Here is an 18,446-nt window from a genome sequence, read left to right on the forward strand (position 1 = left end):
TCAGACTGAGAGAGGGTAATCTTCAGCTGCTTTCTTCTTTTTGCAAGATCCAAAAGCAAGCTCCTGAACCTAAGAAGCCATCCCACCATTCTTTTCAGACGAACCCATGAAGAAAAGTGATTGATAAAACGCATAACTGAATCCATCTGCGCATCTGCTTGGACTACATTCACAAACACACTTGTTCTAATCTCAGGATCTTGTGGTGAAACCAGCGCAGATGCATCAAGATTTACTGGCCATTCTCTTTCAGGCTGCTTAAGAAACTTGGGACCCAACAACCAAGTGTCAGTTTTTAAGAGAACTTCCACTTTAGCTCCCCTAGAGGCCATGTCTGCAGGGTTAGTTGATGTATTCACATACCTCCACTGAGACACATTGGAAAGTGTCAGTATCTCAGACACCCGATTAGCTACAAATGTTTTGAACCTTGAGGTCTCATTCCTGATGTACTTCAGCACAGATGTGCTATCTGTCCAGAAAACAGATTCCTGTAGCTTCATCTGCAGCTCCCTTCTCAGCATCTTATCCATTCTGCTTGCAAGCACAGCAGCTGTTAATTCCATACGAGGAATGGTAACCGGTTTCAATGGAGCAACACGTGCCTTTCCCATTAAAAATGAACCATGCACCTCTCCAAGGGTATTATGCTGTAACAGATAAGATACTGTTCCATATCCAAACTCACTTGCATCCGCAAAGTGATGCAACTGTGCAGAAACCACTTCTCCAAAGTTGGGGGGTTTTAAGCACCTGTCAGCCTCAAAACCCTCTAAATGATGGAGCTCCTCTAGCCATTTCATCCACCTTTGCATTGCATCATCTGGTAATGTGTCATCCCAACCCAGAATTCCCATGGCTGAGAGGACAACGGGTGCTAAAAATCCTAAAGGATCATAGATTGAACTTATAATGGATAATATACCTCTCCGTGTAACAGGTCTGTCTTTCAGGTTGATTTTAAACCTGAAGAAGTCTGTCTGGGCACACCACTGCACACCAAGGACTCGCTCTAGAGGCAATGAATCACTATCCAAATCCATATCCCTTACCTCCTTTGATCTTTCTTCCTGAGGTATGCTGGGAAGCACCTTGCGACTATTGCTGACCCATTTAACCAACTGAAAGCCTCCTTTAGCACATAAAGCCCGGAGTTCCCGATAAAGCTGCAATGCTTCTTCTTCAGAACCTACTGACACAAGGCAATCATCAACATAGAAACCATGCAAAACAGTATCGACTGCCTGCTGACTGAAATGCCATTGGTTGTCTTCAGCACATTTTCTTAAGGCAAAACATGTGCAGCTTGGAGAAGATGTAGCTCCAAACAGATGTGACATCATTCTGTATTCCACCAGGTCCTGCTTAAGATCTCCATCTGGCCACCACAAAAACCTTAATAGGTCACAGTCAGATCTGGCTACCTTAACCTGATGAAACATAGCCTCAATGTCTGCCATGAGAATCACTGGTTCCTTTCGGAAACGAGATATCACTCCAATCAATGTGCTGGTAAGCTCTGGGCCCTGTAGAAGTTGGTCATTTAAAGATGTACCTTGGAATGTAGCTCCACAGTCAAAAACAACCCTAAGATTTTTTTTTTACGTGGGTGGTACACCCCATGATGTGGTAAGTACCAAACTCTACCATCGCAGCGATACAGATCTTCAGCTGGAACCATTTCAGCATAACCCTTTGAGATGACATTATGCATGCAACTGCTGTACTCAGCATGGAACAAACTGTCTTTACTAAGTCTTCTTTTAAGATTTAGAGCACGCTGTTCCACCACCTTTTTATTATTTGGCATTTTCACACCACCTCTTCTGAAAGGTAACCCAACACTGTAATGACCATCAATCAGCTTTACTGATTCAGAGACAGATTTCATAAAGATATTATCCTCCCTTGACATTCCAAGCTGTTCTTCCTGAATACATTCAGGAAAGTCAACCTTGATCTGTTTCTGCCACAACTCATCAAGCCTTGCAACAGCAATCCTATTGATGCTAACATCAGGTTGTACACAAGTATTACGGTCATTGTCTCCTCTCAGTGGACCATTTACAGTCCAACCTAGCATGGTTTTGACCGCATAAGGACCTCCATTAACACTTCTAACAACTTCCCATGGCTCCAAGGCCTTGGGAGCATTGGTTCCTATCAATAAGTCCACTCCTGAGTCAATCTCCTTTAGTTTGATGTTCTTTAAGTGTGGCCATCTTTGCAGGTCTTTCTGCTGTGGAATATTGCTATGATGGACAGGCATAATCTTTTGTGTGAACATATCAGGTAGGTCACAAAATTCATCATCATCCAACCCAGCTATTTCCAAGTCCGAGACAATGTGACTACCGACCACCCTTTCTTGTCCAATTGTCCTTAACAGAATGTCGGTTTTCCTCCCTGTAAGTTTTAATCTATTCATAAGACCTTCGGTACAGAAAGATGCCGAACTTCCAGGATCTAAAAAGGCATAAGTCACCACTGACTCATCTCCCTTTTTTGACTTTACTCTCACTGGTAATATAGAAAGTATACAGCCATTCTCACCGGCCCAAGTAAGACCACTAGATTGTACAGACAGTACATCATGATCCTTCGCCATGTCAGTTTCTCTTTTAACTTGCACTGCACCAAATTCCTTTTTCACTGGGTAGATATGCAATATAGTAGGATGCTTTAAATTGCATACATTACAAGAAAGGCACTTCCGACAATCTTTACTCCTGTGCCCAATGCACAAACAACCAAAACACACCCCATTGTCTTTCAAAAAGGACATTTTTGCACTGTGTTTTCTTTCCCAATAAAGAGCACACATCTAATGTATGTCCAGCTCCACAAAGCAGACATGCCTTCTTGAGTGATACATCCTTCTTCTTTTACCCCAGGTTCAACTTTTCTTTCTACTGAATGAACAGTTGTGGCAAAGCTACTCCCTTTTGTCTTAAAATCAGATCTACTCTTTGAGCTCTTTGTTTCCTTTCTTAGAGCTACTGTAGGATCTTGTATGTCCCCAAAAAGAGGGTAATTTGCAATTTTGACTTGCCTTTCAATAAACTCTACAATATCTTTAAATGTAGCTTGTCTTTGAAACCTCTCCTTTAAATCACAGACAACATTTCTCCACTTATCTCTGAGTTTATAAGGCAATTTTTTTATAATCATTTGCATGTTAGATGGTACGTCCAACTCGTGCATTGACCCTTCTTCACCCATTACATTACAGCAGCTTCTCAAGAGAAAACTATATGCCTGCAAAGTTTTTACATCTTCTGATTTTATCATTGGCCATGTCAAAACCTTTTCCATGTAGGCAGATGCCACCTTCAAAGAATTCCCAAAATGCTCTTGCAGCAATGACTTGGCTTTGGCATATCCATCATCATGTGACATATGGTGACAGCTTCTAACAAGCTCTCTTGGATGACCTCTAGTGTACTGCTCAAGAAAATACAAGCAATCTTTAGCATTTGGTGTTCTTTCCTCAATGCTATGTTCAAATGCTCTCATAAAGGTTTGGTATTGTAAAGGATCACCATCAAAATTCTGAATATCTCTTCTTGGGAGTAAAAATAAAGACTGTTGCTCCACTAGCAAAGAAGTAATTTCATTTTGTTTCACCAATACTGATATTAAGTTAGAATGCTCAGCATCACTTTGCATTAAAGCTGCGGAGGAAGCAGCTTGCGACTGTGCACGTGACGGTGAATGTAACAGAGTGCCCTGCTGCTTCTGCAGCCTTGGCTGATTGTACACATTGGTCTGATGCATTGGCCTCGCATTCTGAACTCTTCCTCTCGTTTCAGATTGATGTTGCTGATGACCTGCTGAAATACCCAATGGTGTCTGCACAGGCATTACAGGAATATATGTTTCGGCATCTACATTTAATGTTTGCTCAGTAATCTGCAAATCATTCATTGCATCAGATTTACAGTGCCCGGAACCAGACGTTACTGAACTCCCCCTAGATCTTAACACTTTTAGTTTTGCCATTGAAACTGCCAATTCCATTTCCACATCAAGTTGTTCTCTCTTTTGCCTAAGTTGTTCTTCTTGCTCTTCCAAACCATGTTTATTCTTCAAAAGTTTTTGGCGAACAACAAGTGCGGCTAGATCTGCTTCAATTTTAATACGTGCAGATGAGGTAGATGAAATACTGGATTTGCCTCCTAATGAACTCCTTTTTCTTGATCTTTTACTCTCTACATTAGAAACACTATCATGGGGTTGAACATCATCTTCAGTTGTTGAACTTCCCTCTGAATGTTGAGAGACACCAGTTTCATTCTCATTATGGGGATCAGCCAATTCCGTACAAAATGGCTGTGGCCTTGATGCATCATTATCATCCTCCATTTTCTTCTCATTAGAATGTTGACCAGGTTGGCCATTTACATTACAAAGCCACTTCTTGACATCTTCTATAAATTCAAAACTATGGTTGTGGACACTAGAAAACCACACATTTTGCTTCTCCTGTTCCTCGACAGGAAGCAAAGTAATCACAGTTTTGTGAAGCTGATCTGCATCTTCAAACAGCTTAGACAAATCTTTAAGATGAGACTGAATGTGAGAAGCATTTCCTTCATCTTGCATAAGCTCTTTAATCACCTTTACAACAGCCTTTATGTTATTAACCTTTGTTTTCCGTTCTGCTTGAAGTATTTCAATTTTATTTCCCAAACCTTTAGCAGTAAGTTTTACTTGTCTTTTCTGTTCATCTTGTTCACAAACATCAGAACTTGAATGTCCTTCACTTGGATCCATTTTCCAACGCCAAAAATAAACAAAGTCATACAAAATTCGTATCCTATATTCAATTCATACAGCCCTTTACCAAGTGACAGATACTGATAACTATGAGAAGTCAGATTAAATTAAAATACAGTCCAAGTGTTTAATGACTTACATTCCCCTCTAAAACTGCCTACCCACATTTAACTAAACTCACCCTAATTTTGGTGAGCGGCGGGTATTTATGCATCTAAATACCGTCAGTCTTGAAAAAGACGGTCTGTCTTAAACAAGAACTGCGGCGATGCTCCCAAGCATATAGCTTCAACCACTATAACCACCACTAACAGGCAAAACAAATCAGAACAACCACCTAATGTGGCTGTACTGCTAAAGCCTACTAGGGGAAATTAAGTCTATTTAAATAGAAAAAGCTATTTCATACAAGAATAGCCATACCTTAAACTCCAAGGGCTGCAATGAATGAATCAAACCTGACATGGATGAACGTAGGATGATGCGCTCCAATCACGGCAATCCACGCGTAGCTTCTCCAACAACGAAAACCTGTCCACAAAAATTCCAGGAATTCAAGTTCAAAAAACAGCATCCCCGGATCATCTTCTCAACCCTAGATTAAACTTTTTTGTTGACTAATGTGTTGCGGCTAACTGTCCAACGCCATTATCTACTTAGCCGCTGCAGGCTAAACACGGGAGATATTGATGACGCGCACTAAGATGTCTGTTCTCCTTATTGCGTTTGTTTATTTTTATAGTTACTTTAAATAAATTACAAAGAACAAACAATACGCAGAGCAAAAACATCTAACTGTGGTCAACAAAAAGTTTACTCCCGAGCTCACCCCACTTCTGCATCCTTACAGCCAAAACGATGCGCTCAGGTGAGTGCAACTATTTGTAATGTGTGCGTTCACACCCAAAGTGACACACCCTCCACCCAAGTGCCAGTCAAGCCTGCACACATCAGTATATTCGCAGACATTCATGTCTTATAATATGGCTCCTACACCTACTAAGTAACTTAAAAGTGGTTTTCTTCACAGTATTTGCATATAATTTGGAGACGTGCGCCCGCAACAGGAACAAATGCTCGGCCTTCGCTGACTGCAGAGATTACAGCAACGGTTACTGCTGCCACTGTAAGCCTGGTTTTTATGGTGACGGGAAAGACTGTGTCGCAGAAGGTGAGGATGGTTTTTGTTTTATTTCAAACTGCAGTTATGAGAAAAAAGCAAGTAGAGGGACTTTGAAGTGAATCTTTTCAGCCCATCCTGTTCTGGATTACTGAAACTCAACAGATTCCTTGTCAGAGTCGAGCTTTGCATAACTGTGATGAAACTACAGCATGTATAATCAGGTGATCCTTGTTGTTTCCCAGGTAAACCCCAGAGGATGAATGGAAAGTTAAATGGTCGAGTGTTTGTGGGGAGCTCACCGTCTCCGGTTGAGCTTGATAACAAAGATCTGCATGCATACGTGGTGGCGAATGACGGAAGAGCCTATGTTGCCATCAGCAACATCCCAGACAGCGTGGGCCCCTCCCTGCAGCCGCTGTCCTCTCTTGGCGGAGTCATCGGTTGGGCCTTTGCTCTGCAGCAGCCTGGATACCAGAACGGCTTCAGTCTTATTGGTGAGGAGACATGTTAGTAGCTGATTTAAAACGTGGCATAAACTGATGTTATACATTAAATTGCGCTTGAAATGCCACTGACTCTTTATTTGATGCCAAAGTGCTGAAGTTTGTGCCCAGTAAACCTCCTGAGGGGGATGTTAAAGTCAAAACATTTACAACAACAGCTGAGTCTAGCTGAAAGGTTTAGAGTCTGATCAGGCGTTTGATCAGACCATGTCCTAGCTGCTGTACATGTCCATAGGAGCAGAAACGGAGTTATTGGCCATACGATTTCTGTTGTGATGATTTTAGCTTGCTTGTATCTTGTTTCCTCTGGTTAATCTATTATGTTTTCATCCAAAACCACCTTTAAACACTTAAGCTGATCTGAACACCTTGAATCCTTCCATCCATCCTTTACGTTGTTGTGGTTATTAGGCAATAGGTCCCAGTCCAGACCTGTTACATTTCATTTTTTAGTGCACTATTAATTAAAGCAAACTGTGTTTATCTCTTGATGTGACTTAATTTATGTAGAAACCCAGGTAAATCCAACAGGTTAACATACTTTTTCTTGCAACTATACAACAGCACAACACCAAAACAAAAGCAGCCCACAGTTCAGATCATTTTGAGACTGCTCCCATGTTGTTCAATCATTTTAAAAAGTGCAAAATTGGATTCACAGGCACCAACAGAGGGCAGACAGAAAAACATGCTCAGCTTTAAGCTAGTTTGAGTCTGTCTGAACTCACATACGTAGAATCAGTTGAATGAAATTAATATTTTGTGCTTCCATTAGGTTTTACAGCTGTTAAAATTTGATCACAACTTCAAAAATACTGAAAGTCTGGTTCTGTTCTGGTTCTGCTGCCCCACCAAATTGAACTCCCAACCAGACTGACAGAAGATATTAAACATCTTGATTCAGACTTCAAAGGACAACAGCTTTCTCCAGAAGTAAATTCTGCTCTGTTCCTTATCATAGTTGCATTTCCAATGTAGACTGATGATCAGCTGAACTGTTAGCAGTCTACAGTCCTCCACCACCTCTACCTCGTCTCCATGATGGTAAGGACAGACAGACAGGCTGGAGGTGGAGGTAGAGGAGGTCTAAGGAGACAGACAGGCTGGAGGTAGAGGAGGTCTAAGGAGACAGACAAGCTGGAGGTGGAGTTAGAGGAGGTCTAAGGAGACAGACAGGCTGGAGGTGGAGTTAGAGGAGGTCTAAGGAGACAGACAGGCTGGAGGTGGAGTTAGAGGAGGTCTAAGGAGACAGACAGGCTGGAGGTGGAGTTAGAGGAGGTCTAAGGAGACAGACAAGCTGGAGGTGGAGGCAGAGGAGGTCTAAGGAGACAGACAGGCTGGAGGTGGAGGTAGAGGAGGTCTAAGGAGACAGACAGGCTGGAGGTGGAGTTAGAGGAGGTCTAAGGAGACAGACAGGCTGGAGGTGGAGTTAGAGGAGGTCTAAGGAGACAGACAGGCTGGAGGTGGAGGCAGAGGAGGTCTAAGGAGACAGACAGGCTGGAGGTGGAGTTAGAGGAGGTCTAAGGAGACAGACAGGCTGGAGGTGGAGGTAGAGGAGGTCTAAGGAGACAGACAGGCTGGAGGTGGAGTTAGAGGAGGTCTAAGGAGACAGACAAGCTGGAGGTGGAGTTAGAGGAGGTCTAAGGAGACAGGCAGGCTGGAGGTGGAGGTAGAGGAGGTCTAAGGAGACAGACAGGCTGGAGGTGGAGTTAGAGGAGGTCTAAGGAGACAGACAAGCTGGAGGTGGAGTTAGAGGAGGTCTAAGGAGACAGACAGGCTGGAGTTAGAGGAGGTCTAAGGAGACAGACAAGCTGGAGGTAGAGGAGGTCTAAAGAGACAGACAGGCTGGAGGTGGAGTTAGAGGAGGTCTAAGGAGACAGACAGGCTGGAGGTGGAGTTAGAGGAGGTCTAAGGGGACAGACAGGCTGGGGGTGGAGTTAGAGGAGGTCTAAGGAGACAGACAGGCTGGAGGTGGAGTTAGAGGAGGTCTAAGGGGACAGACAGGCTGGGGGTGGAGTTAGAGGAGGTCTAAGGAGACAGACAGGCTGGAGGTAGAGGAGGTCTAAGGAGACAGACAGGCTGGAGGTAGAGGAGGTCTAAGGAGACAGACAGGCTGGAGGTGGAGTTAGAGGAGGTCTAAGGAGACAGACAAGCTGGAGGTAGAGGAGGTCTAAGGAGACAGACAGGCTGGAGGTAGAGGAGGTCTAAGGAGACAGACAGGCTGGAGGTGGAGTTAGAGGAGGTCTAAGGAGACAGACAAGCTGGAGGTAGAGGAGGTCTAAGGAGACAGACAGGCTGGAGGTAGAGGAGGTCTAAGGAGACAGACAGGCTGGAGGTGGAGCCAGAGGAGGTCTAAGGAGACAGACAGGCTGGAGGTGGAGTTAGAGGAGGTCTAAGGAGACAGACAGGCTGGAGGTGGAGTTAGAGGAGGTCTAAGGAGACAGACAGGCTGGAGGTAGAGGAGGTCTAAGGAGACAGACAGGCTGGAGGTGGAGTTAGAGGAGGTCTAAGGAGACAGACAGGCTGGAGGTGGAGCCAGAGGAGGTCTAAGGAGACAGACAGGCTGGAGCCAGAGGAGGTCTAAGGAGACAGACAGGCTGGAGGTGGAGTTAGAGGAGGTCTAAGGAGACAGACAGGCTGGAGGTGGAGTTAGAGGAGGTCTAAGGAGACAGACAGGCTGGAGGTAGAGGAGGTCTAAGGAGACAGACAGGCTGGAGGTGGAGTTAGAGGAGGTCTAAGGAGACAGACAGGCTGGAGGTAGAGGAGGTCTAAGGAGACAGACAGGCTGGAGGTAGAGGAGGTCTAAGGAGACAGACAAGCTGGAGGTAGAGGAGGTCTAAGGAGACAAACAGGCTGGAGGTAGAGGAGGTCTAAGGAGACAGACAAGCTGGAGGTGGAGTTAGAGGAGGTCTAAGGAGACAGACAGGCTGGAGGTGGAGTTAGAGGAGGTCTAAGGGGACAGACAGGCTGGGGGTGGAGTTAGAGGAGGTCTAAGGAGACAGACAAGCTGGAGGTAGAGGAGGTCTAAGGAGACAGACAGGCTGGAGGTAGAGGAGGTCTAAGGAGACAGACAGGCTGGAGGTAGAGGAGGTCTAAGGAGACAGACAGGCTGGAGGTAGAGGAGGTCTAAGGAGACAGACAGGCTGGAGGTAGAGGAGGTCTAAGGAGACAGACAGGCTGGAGGTGGAGTTAGAGGAGGTCTAAGGAGACAGACAAGCTGGAGGTAGAGGAGGTCTAAGGAGACAGACAGGCTGGAGGTAGAGGAGGTCTAAGGAGACAGACAGGCTGGAGGTGGAGTTAGAGGAGGTCTAAGGAGACAGACAAGCTGGAGGTAGAGGAGGTCTAAGGAGACAGACAGGCTGGAGGTAGAGGAGGTCTAAGGAGACAGACAGGCTGGAGGTGGAGCCAGAGGAGGTCTAAGGAGACAGACAGGCTGGAGGTGGAGTTAGAGGAGGTCTAAGGAGACAGACAGGCTGGAGGTGGAGTTAGAGGAGGTCTAAGGAGACAGACAGGCTGGAGGTAGAGGAGGTCTAAGGAGACAGACAGGCTGGAGGTGGAGTTAGAGGAGGTCTAAGGAGACAGACAGGCTGGAGGTGGAGCCAGAGGAGGTCTAAGGAGACAGACAGGCTGGAGCCAGAGGAGGTCTAAGGAGACAGACAGGCTGGAGGTGGAGGTAGAGGAGGTCTAAGGAGACAGACAGGCTGGAGCCAGAGGAGGTCTAAGGAGACAGACAGGCTGGAGGTGGAGGTAGAGGAGGTCTAAGGAGACAGACAGGCTGGAGCCAGAGGAGGTCTAAGGAGACAGACAGGCTGGAGGTGGAGTTAGAGGAGGTCTAAGGAGACAGACAGGCTGGAGGTAGAGGAGGTCTAAGGAGACAGACAAGCTGGAGGTAGAGGAGGTCTAAGGAGACAAACAGGCTGGAGGTAGAGGAGGTCTAAGGAGACAGACAAGCTGGAGGTGGAGTTAGAGGAGGTCTAAGGAGACAGACAGGCTGGAGGTGGAGTTAGAGGAGGTCTAAGGAGACAGACAGGCTGGAGGTGGAGGCAGAGGAGGTCTAAGGAGACAGACAGGCTGGAGGTGGAGTTAGAGGAGGTCTAAGGAGACAGACAGGCTGGAGGTGGAGTTAGAGGAGGTCTAAGGAGACAGACAGGCTGGAGGTAGAGGAGGTCTAAGGAGACAGACAAGCTGGAGGTGGAGTTAGAGGAGGTCTAAGGAGACAGACAGGCTGGAGGTGGAGGTAGAGGAGGTCTAAGGAGACAGACAGGCTGGAGGTAGAGGAGGTCTAAGGAGACAGACAGGCTGGAGGTAGAGGAGGTCTAAGGAGACAGACAGGCTGGAGGTGGAGTTAGAGGAGGTCTAAGGAGACAGACAGGCTGGAGGTAGAGGAGGTCTAAGGAGACAGACAGGCTGGAGGTGGAGCCAGAGGAGGTCTAAGGAGACAGACAGGCTGGAGGTAGATGAGGTCTAAGGAGAAAGACAGGCTGGAGGTGGAGCCAGAGGAGGTCTAAGGAGACAGACAGGCTGGAGGTGGAGTTAGAGGAGGTCTAAGGAGACAGACAGGCTGGAGGTGGAGCCAGAGGAGGTCTAAGGAGACAGACAGGCTGGAGGTGGAGCTAGAGGAGGTCTAAGGAGACAGACAGGCTGGAGGTGGAGCTAGAGGAGGTCTAAGGAGACAGACAGGCTGGAGGTGGAGTTAGAGGAGACAGACAGGCTAGCAGGATGTGTGCACATCTTTTTGCTTCACCCACATGTTCATCCTTGTCCTTGCAGGAGGAGAGTTTAGCCGGCAGGCTAATGTTGTCTTCCAGCCAGGTAACGAACGTCTGATCATCAAGCAACAGTTCAAAGGAATCGATGAACACGAACACCTGGTGATGAGCACAGAGCTGGAGGGACGTCTGCCAGTCATCCCAGACGGATACTCTGTACAGATCAACCCCTACAAGGAGATCTACCAGTATGACAAAAACTGTAAGAACACTGAGTGATAAAAACTTCAGTAAAACTTAAGAAAATTAAAGAATAAACAGATGTGAAAATGAAATTGTTTTCCACTGCAACATTCTGAAGCTGTTTCTTCTGCCAGTGATCACTTCCTCGTCCAGCCGCGACTACACCATCATCTCTCCGGACGGCAGTGTTCAGACCAGAAGCTATCAGTGGCGTCAAACCATCACCTTCCAGAGCTGCCCACACGATGACACCACCAGCGTGGCCCAGTCCACCCAGCAGCTCAGTGTGGACCAGATCTTTGTGATGTTTGATGCTCAAAACCATCTGATCCGCTACGCCATGACCAACAAGATCGGCTCAGTCTACAGTGAGTTTTAACTCCATTGACACTAGAAAACTTTAAACGCTCCAAAAACACGCTTAAAACTTAAACCTGCTGGGTTTCCGACTGAGGAGAACGTCGTCGTTGGCACAGAAGGCAAAACTAAGGATTTGTTTCTCATTAATACAAATCAACAAAATAAGGTGAAAGGTATGTGTGAAAGGTGCACTTGATGTTTCTCAGCCGGGTTGCAGAAAAGTTCATTTCACTTGTAATGAACCATCAAATCCAATCATTTCCTTTTGGAACATTAAGGGACTCTGCTAAGGAAAGACAAAAATAAAATAACTGGAACTGGACCACAGAAAACTGTTTAGTGTTGTCTGCCAGTATAAATTAACCCTTATAACTCCGCTGGATTCGCTGAGTGTTATCTCTTATGTCATCATCAGTGGCTCTGGAACGGTAGCATGTATCTCTGTGGGGTAGGTGTGATGGATAGCTTAACCCTTCAGGTGATCTACTGAAGTTTTCCGGGCAAAATACACAGTGGCGCCTAAAAGCAGCTGAGGTGGAGGTGGTTTAGAGAGGGTAGCAGGTTAATGGTAGAGAAGAGGTGGAAATGAGGAAAAAGTGTAAACATGTAAATAGTTTGTTTGTTTCAGACTTCAGAGAATGATGAGCAGATGAGAAAAGGTTTGCTCATCTGTGTGTTGCCTCTTCTAAGTTCTGTTAGTAATAAACTGTTTTCTTCTGGTTGCTCTTTATGCTGCCATCTCTATTGATACATTCATTTTACATAAATTTAACCTCATAATCTGACAGTTGATGCTGGAAACATCCCGTCTGCGTGCTGACAACAAGGCTTCCTCTCCCACATGCAGTTTTACATTAAAAATAAATAAATGAGCAGAACAGCTTGGAGTTTTAATGCTTGCTCATTTTATTATTCAGTTATGACAAAAAGTGTAAATAATTTGGATTCCACATCACAGTTTCACATCTTAGACAAGTATCTTTCAGATTTTTTACAAACTGTTTATTTTATCTCAAAGAGAGAACTATTTGGACGGTGGGAAAACGAGGAGTCCCAGATGAACGTGGTGCAGACAGATAATATGTGCAGACTCCAGATGCAAGTTGACACATTGTCGGTGTGCGTGAGGGGCAACCAGAGCACAGCGTTGTGTTATTACCTGCAGGAATGCTCGGCAACACGCCCCCAACAGTTAAACGCTGGCCGGTGTTTGCAGTGGAACATCAGAGGAAGACAAACAGTCATCTGAGCCCGGCTGTATTTCCTCAGCTGCAATCAGAGAGCATCAGCAGGTGGTGGAGGTCAGCTGCTCGGGTCAATGAGATGCCACCTCTTTAGCTGTTTTTTTTTTTCAATAAAAAGAAGGGGTGAAGCTTAAAGAGCAGGTGGGCTCTTTAGTCATGCGAAGCCCCATCAGCGGGCTTGTTGATGGGGTGCTGGAGGGTCTCCCTGCTACACAAACAAACATCAGCCTGATCAGCTGGGTTTGTTGGCACAACGTGGGACATCTGGGTCACGTTTCCTACGAGGAAGACATTCAGAGTCCCAGCTGCACGATGGGAACAAGAAGGTTCCAGAGACTTCTTGAAGCCCAATTCAGTCTACATGGCTTTTTACTTTTTATCTGATCATCATTATTTATAATTATTGCCAATAAAATTCCTTCCACAACGAAGTTACGACACTGTTGAGACTGATGCAAAAATTCAGTGACTGCAAATCAGTTTTTTTACTTGCACTTTATTACTCTGTAATACATCCATCATATATCTACATGGAGAGACAATTCATGCTAACAAAAAAAAAAACCTTTAAGTAAAATAGAATAAATGTCAGTGTCTCCAGGCTTATGGAGAACCTGGTACGCGATAAATCCCAGCGTCACTAGTTCAGCTGCTTCTTCACACAAATATCTAATCAGCCAATCACAGACCAGACAGCAAGAAAAAGAGGTTTGGTCGAAATGTGGCCAACATCTACAGTTTCTGCCGTTACCTCCATGTGAGCCTCCAGGCTGCAAAACTCAGCTGGATGACCACTGCATGCACCCCACGTCCAGGCCAGCTCCTCATATTCAGACCACATCTGTCTGAGATGGCGCACGTAGACACGGTGAAGCTCCAACTGAGCATCAGAATGGGAAGAAACAGGTATTTAAGTGACTTTAAACATCACTTTGTTGGTCTTTCAGAAATGACAATGGAGTCTTGATGTTAACTGAACCATTAAAACCAGCTGTGTGATGCTTGGAGACGATGCAGGTTTGTGGTTTTAATGCAGTCATGAAGCAGAGACGTCCTGCTTCCTCTAAAGAAACACAACCAGCTCATGACCTTCCTGATCAGCGAGATGTGAAACGTCTTTTAAAGTCTATTCTGCCACTTTGTGGTGAAACTGTTTCTGCAACAGACAGAATCACCTGCAGATGAACATGATTTATCATCTCTCTGGGAACTGCTCCGACTCATTGATGCCAATATTACCTCTGTCTGACAGATGATCCTCCGGAGCTGAACCCCTGTTTCATGGGCCGACATGGCTGTGACATCAATGCTGCGTGCAGACCGGGGGAAGGCCTCCAGTTCAGCTGTGAATGTACAACTGGTTTCACTGGAGATGGTCACAACTGTGTTGGTAACGCAGCCTCCTTTCTCACACGCTGTTTAAGGTTTATCCAGGTTAAACCAGAGCTGATGTAACATGCATGATTCATACTGTTTGAGATGTATTGCATCACGTTTTGGTAAAAACTTTGTATAGAATCCTGTTTTATACGATCGGATGGTTGTCTTCTGCCCCCTGGTGGTGAAATGTTGCACTACAGTAACTCTGACATCATCAGTTACATCATCATAAATGTTTCTGGTACAAATTTTTATTTTCCAACACTATAAATGTATCAAACCACATGACTACCCCTTATAGATCTATAAATATTATGTATTTTTATCTTTTGATACAAACGTGACAAAACAGCAAAGTAAAGGAAACAACTGAATCAGCTCTGCTGTGCAGAATAAATAAATCCTTCATATTAACTCTGGATTTGTCTGAGAGAAAACAGATGGAAAGGCTGCAGGAGCTCCACCTGGACCTGGAAAGATCACTTCCAGCTGCAGACACATAAATAAAACCTGCAATTAGTGGAACCTCATCTGGGTTTGTCTGCAGACACTGAGGAGTAAAAGGCTTCGGCATCACGCTGCCGTTTGAAGAGTAAAACATTAAAAATGATATGTTTTGTTATTTTATCTCATCTGGATAATGCAAAGCAGAGTTGATGCTGCTGAACGTGTCACATTGTTGTAACTAGAGTTGTACATGACTAATAATCTGGAAATGAGACGACAACAGTTCATTTCAGGGTTTCATCTGGGAAACTTTAATGTTTAATGTGTCCACTGTAAAACGCTGCTGTTTATCCTGCATGAGGTGTACTCAACATTATTCCTGCTTTCTCTGCATCTTCTTACACCTGTTTCACAGGCTGGCAGGCCACAATCGCACCTTGGTTTTATTTCTGTAACTTAAACATCCCACCGGGATGATTCGATCTGTTAGTTTGGCAGGAAAAAAAAACGTGCTGTGATAACACACGCTTCCCTTCCTGATCTGATGATCTGGTTCAGACTTCTTTTAGGAATGTGATCATTTTGAAGGATTTTTGACATATTTAACTGCATACATGTGATAATAATAATATTCCCCATCAGAGTGATCTTGTGGCGTGTCGTTTGCAGATATTGATGAGTGTGAGGAGACTCCTCGGGTGTGTGGACCCAACGCCGTCTGCAGCAATCAGCCTGGAGCTTTCCGCTGCGAGTGCTCCACTGGCTTTGTGTTTGCCAGCGATGGGAAGACCTGCATCGGTACGTTTCTGTGTGTTTTTTCTCTTAGTATGTGTTTAAAGAATCCAACGTTCTCACATCCAGATGTTCCAAAAGTGCATAAACCACAGAGGTTTTCATGTTTTTTTACTCAGACATGATTCCTACAAACACAACAACATTCAGAAACGGTTTTCCTCGTCTGGATTAAGAGAAATTTGTTTCTTTTCGAGTGTGAAGATAAATCCTAAAAGTTCTGCCAGGAGATCACCAACAATAATTAAGTTTTCACTTAATTATTCTTCTAGAAAGCCAACAATAATTTTAATTTTCAGGCAGAAAACTGGAGACAAATTTGTATGAGTTTATTAGCAGGACCTGTTAATGCCATCTAGCTAACCAGCCAATCACATGGCGACACAGTGAAGACCACCTGATGAGGCACTAGCTGGCATTAGAATGAGGAAGAAAAGGGGATTGAAGTGACTTTGAACCCAGCATGGTTGTTTTTCTGAGTATTTTCTGACCTTTTCACCACGAGCATCTCCAGGGTTTCCAGAGAAGCTCCTAAACATCCAGCTGCTGAGGTCAGAGGTCAGACTGGTCAGACTGGTTGGAGATGGCAGAAAGACAACTGGAAGTCCAGTCAGCACTGGTTCCATCCTGCAGAACATCATCTGAACACGTCCAGCCTGGAAGCAGATGGTCTCCAGCAGCAGAAGACCACAGCGGGTTCCCTCCTGTCAGTAAGAACAGGAAACTGAGGCTACAATTCACACAGACTCACCAGAACTGGACAATAGAAGATGGAGAAACGTTGCTGGTCTGATGAGTCTCCAGTTCAGCTCCACATTCACATGGTAGGATCAGAATCTGCTGGAAACATCATGACAACATGGATCCATCCTGCCGTCAGGATCAACGCTTCAGGCTGCTGGAACGGGGGGGGGGAGGTTTTCTGGTCCCACTTTGGTCCCCTTAGTACCAGTATGACATGGTTTAACCTCCACAGCCTCCCTGAGTCCTGCTGCTGACCATGTCCATCCCTTTCTGAGCACAGTGTAGCATCTTCTGATGGAAACTTCCAGCAGGATGATGCACCATGTCACAAAGCTCGCATCATCTCCACCATGACGATGAGTTCACTGTCCTCCAACGGCTCCACAGTCACCAGATCTACATCCAGCAGAGCAGCTTTGGGACGAGGTGGAACGGGAGGTTCCAATAATGATGAGGTGGACCACACCAGTCGGATGCTCTTTCTGCTCTTTGCTTCATGCTTTCCTACTAAGGGTTCTGATAACAGCCAAGATGGTCCCAGATGGCTCAGAGTCCAAAGTGGATTCTGGACTCAAATAACATGCAGCTTCTTTTCTGCTTGGTAAAGTCTGTAATTCTAACTCTGTGTTGAAGAGTTGATGATGGTTTCCATGGTAACTCTTGTTCATGTGGTTCCATCAGCTGGTAATGATGATGGTTCTGGTTGCAGGTCCATCTGAGGGATCAGAGTTTCTATGTCCAGGTTAGACCTGCTCTCTTTGTCCGTCCCGTCCACGGTATCTGAAGCGTTTTCTCCCACCCTGACTGTAGAAGGACAAACAGGGAAACTTAGCTGTTAAACTATTAAATGATGTTCTCACAATTGGGACAAACTGGAGATCTCCTGAACATGTTTGATCACTTTGATGGATGCTGATCACCATCACCTGACACCAGCTGTTTGAACAGCATTGTTTGTTTGTTTTGATCTCATCAGAAAGCAGGGAATTCTTTGGTACCCGCAGCTTGTGGTCTGTTGGATTTATAATAAGAAATGAAAGAAGTTGGTCCAACAAACACGAGTTATCTCAGGTTTGAGATAAACTTAAGTAAAGGAACCCCTGTGTTGTGCTCATGTTCTTGGTGTTGTGGCTTCTTCTGACTTTAGTTTTTGCCAGGATCCGGTCTCGGCCCGGTTCTGTGCAGGTTCTGACATGTTGTGTTGGTTGTACAGAGGAGAACCGCCCAGTGGACCACTGCCAGAGAGGAAGTCATGACTGTGACATTGCAGAGAGAGCACGTTGCACCTACAGCAGAGGATCTACCTACACGTGCACCTGTCGGCCGGGTTTCCATGGTGACGGCCGGCTGTGTCGTGGTGAGTTCACGGTTATTATCAGCTCAGGCGACCTCGGCTGAGCGGAGCTGTTATGACTTTCACCTGCATGAGTTTTACAATAATCCTTCCTGCAGTCTGTTGAAGGCTACAGCATTGCTTCCATTTTTTTCATGTTTTCAGTGTTTTTTCATATTTTACCACAGAAATGATTAAATGAAGAGAAAACAAGAAGAGCAGGGTTGGTTTCCAGCAGATGAAGTTAATAAAATCAGAATCTCATTGCAGAGTTTGGATTTTAGTTTTCCTGGAGTCACAGTTTCAGACTCTAATAGTCTCTAGCAGGACGGCTCGTCCTAAACAACGGAAACATTTCAGCTTCAGTTCAGTTTCTAATTTTTTTTACTCACATTGTTCTAAATTATGGGAATTTTATTATCATATTTAATATTTTCTATTTAAAATGATCGTGTCTGACATTCTCTTGAGAGTAAAGTTAATTTATTCAATAGTTTCATATATTTTCTTTTTTTTTTGTCTCCATCTTCTGTTAGTTTGACCTGTGACTCTTGGCAGGGGCGGACAGGCATTCTTTGAGGGGGGAGGGGGGGGGGGGGGGGGGGGGGGGGGGGGGGGGGGGGGAAACATCCTGACATTAAAACTGTAATAAAGAGGCTTCCTGCAGGATCTGGGAAATGATTCATTTCATGTCCGACAAACAGGCAAATAAAATGAATAAATAATTAATTGACAGGAAGGGACTGTTGAGATAAACTCTGGTCTGCGGGACTCCTTGGATTAATATCC

The 18,446-nt window shown here is 45.1% G+C and overlaps 1 protein-coding gene across 1 annotated transcript in view; it reads left to right on the forward strand.

The window, feature by feature from the left end:
- LOC306774806 (nidogen-1-like) overlaps positions 1-18,446 on the forward strand; it is a gene marked incomplete at its 5' end in the record, with an annotated part of 49,985 nt that overhangs the window by 16,937 nt on the left and 14,602 nt on the right. The window contains 7 exons of the mRNA XM_079264979.1: positions 5,810-5,950; positions 6,145-6,396; positions 11,176-11,376; positions 11,492-11,725; positions 14,214-14,351; positions 15,458-15,586; positions 17,538-17,681. Coding sequence (XP_079121105.1) covers positions 5,810-5,950; positions 6,145-6,396; positions 11,176-11,376; positions 11,492-11,725; positions 14,214-14,351; positions 15,458-15,586; positions 17,538-17,681 — 1,239 coding nt within the window. The remainder of the gene's footprint in view (positions 1-5,809; positions 5,951-6,144; positions 6,397-11,175; positions 11,377-11,491; positions 11,726-14,213; positions 14,352-15,457; positions 15,587-17,537; positions 17,682-18,446) is intronic.

The sequence above is a fragment of the Telmatherina bonti genome (genome assembly GCF_933228915.1).
Source record: "Telmatherina bonti genome assembly, chromosome: 3".
NCBI lineage: Eukaryota > Metazoa > Chordata > Actinopteri > Atheriniformes > Telmatherinidae > Telmatherina > Telmatherina bonti.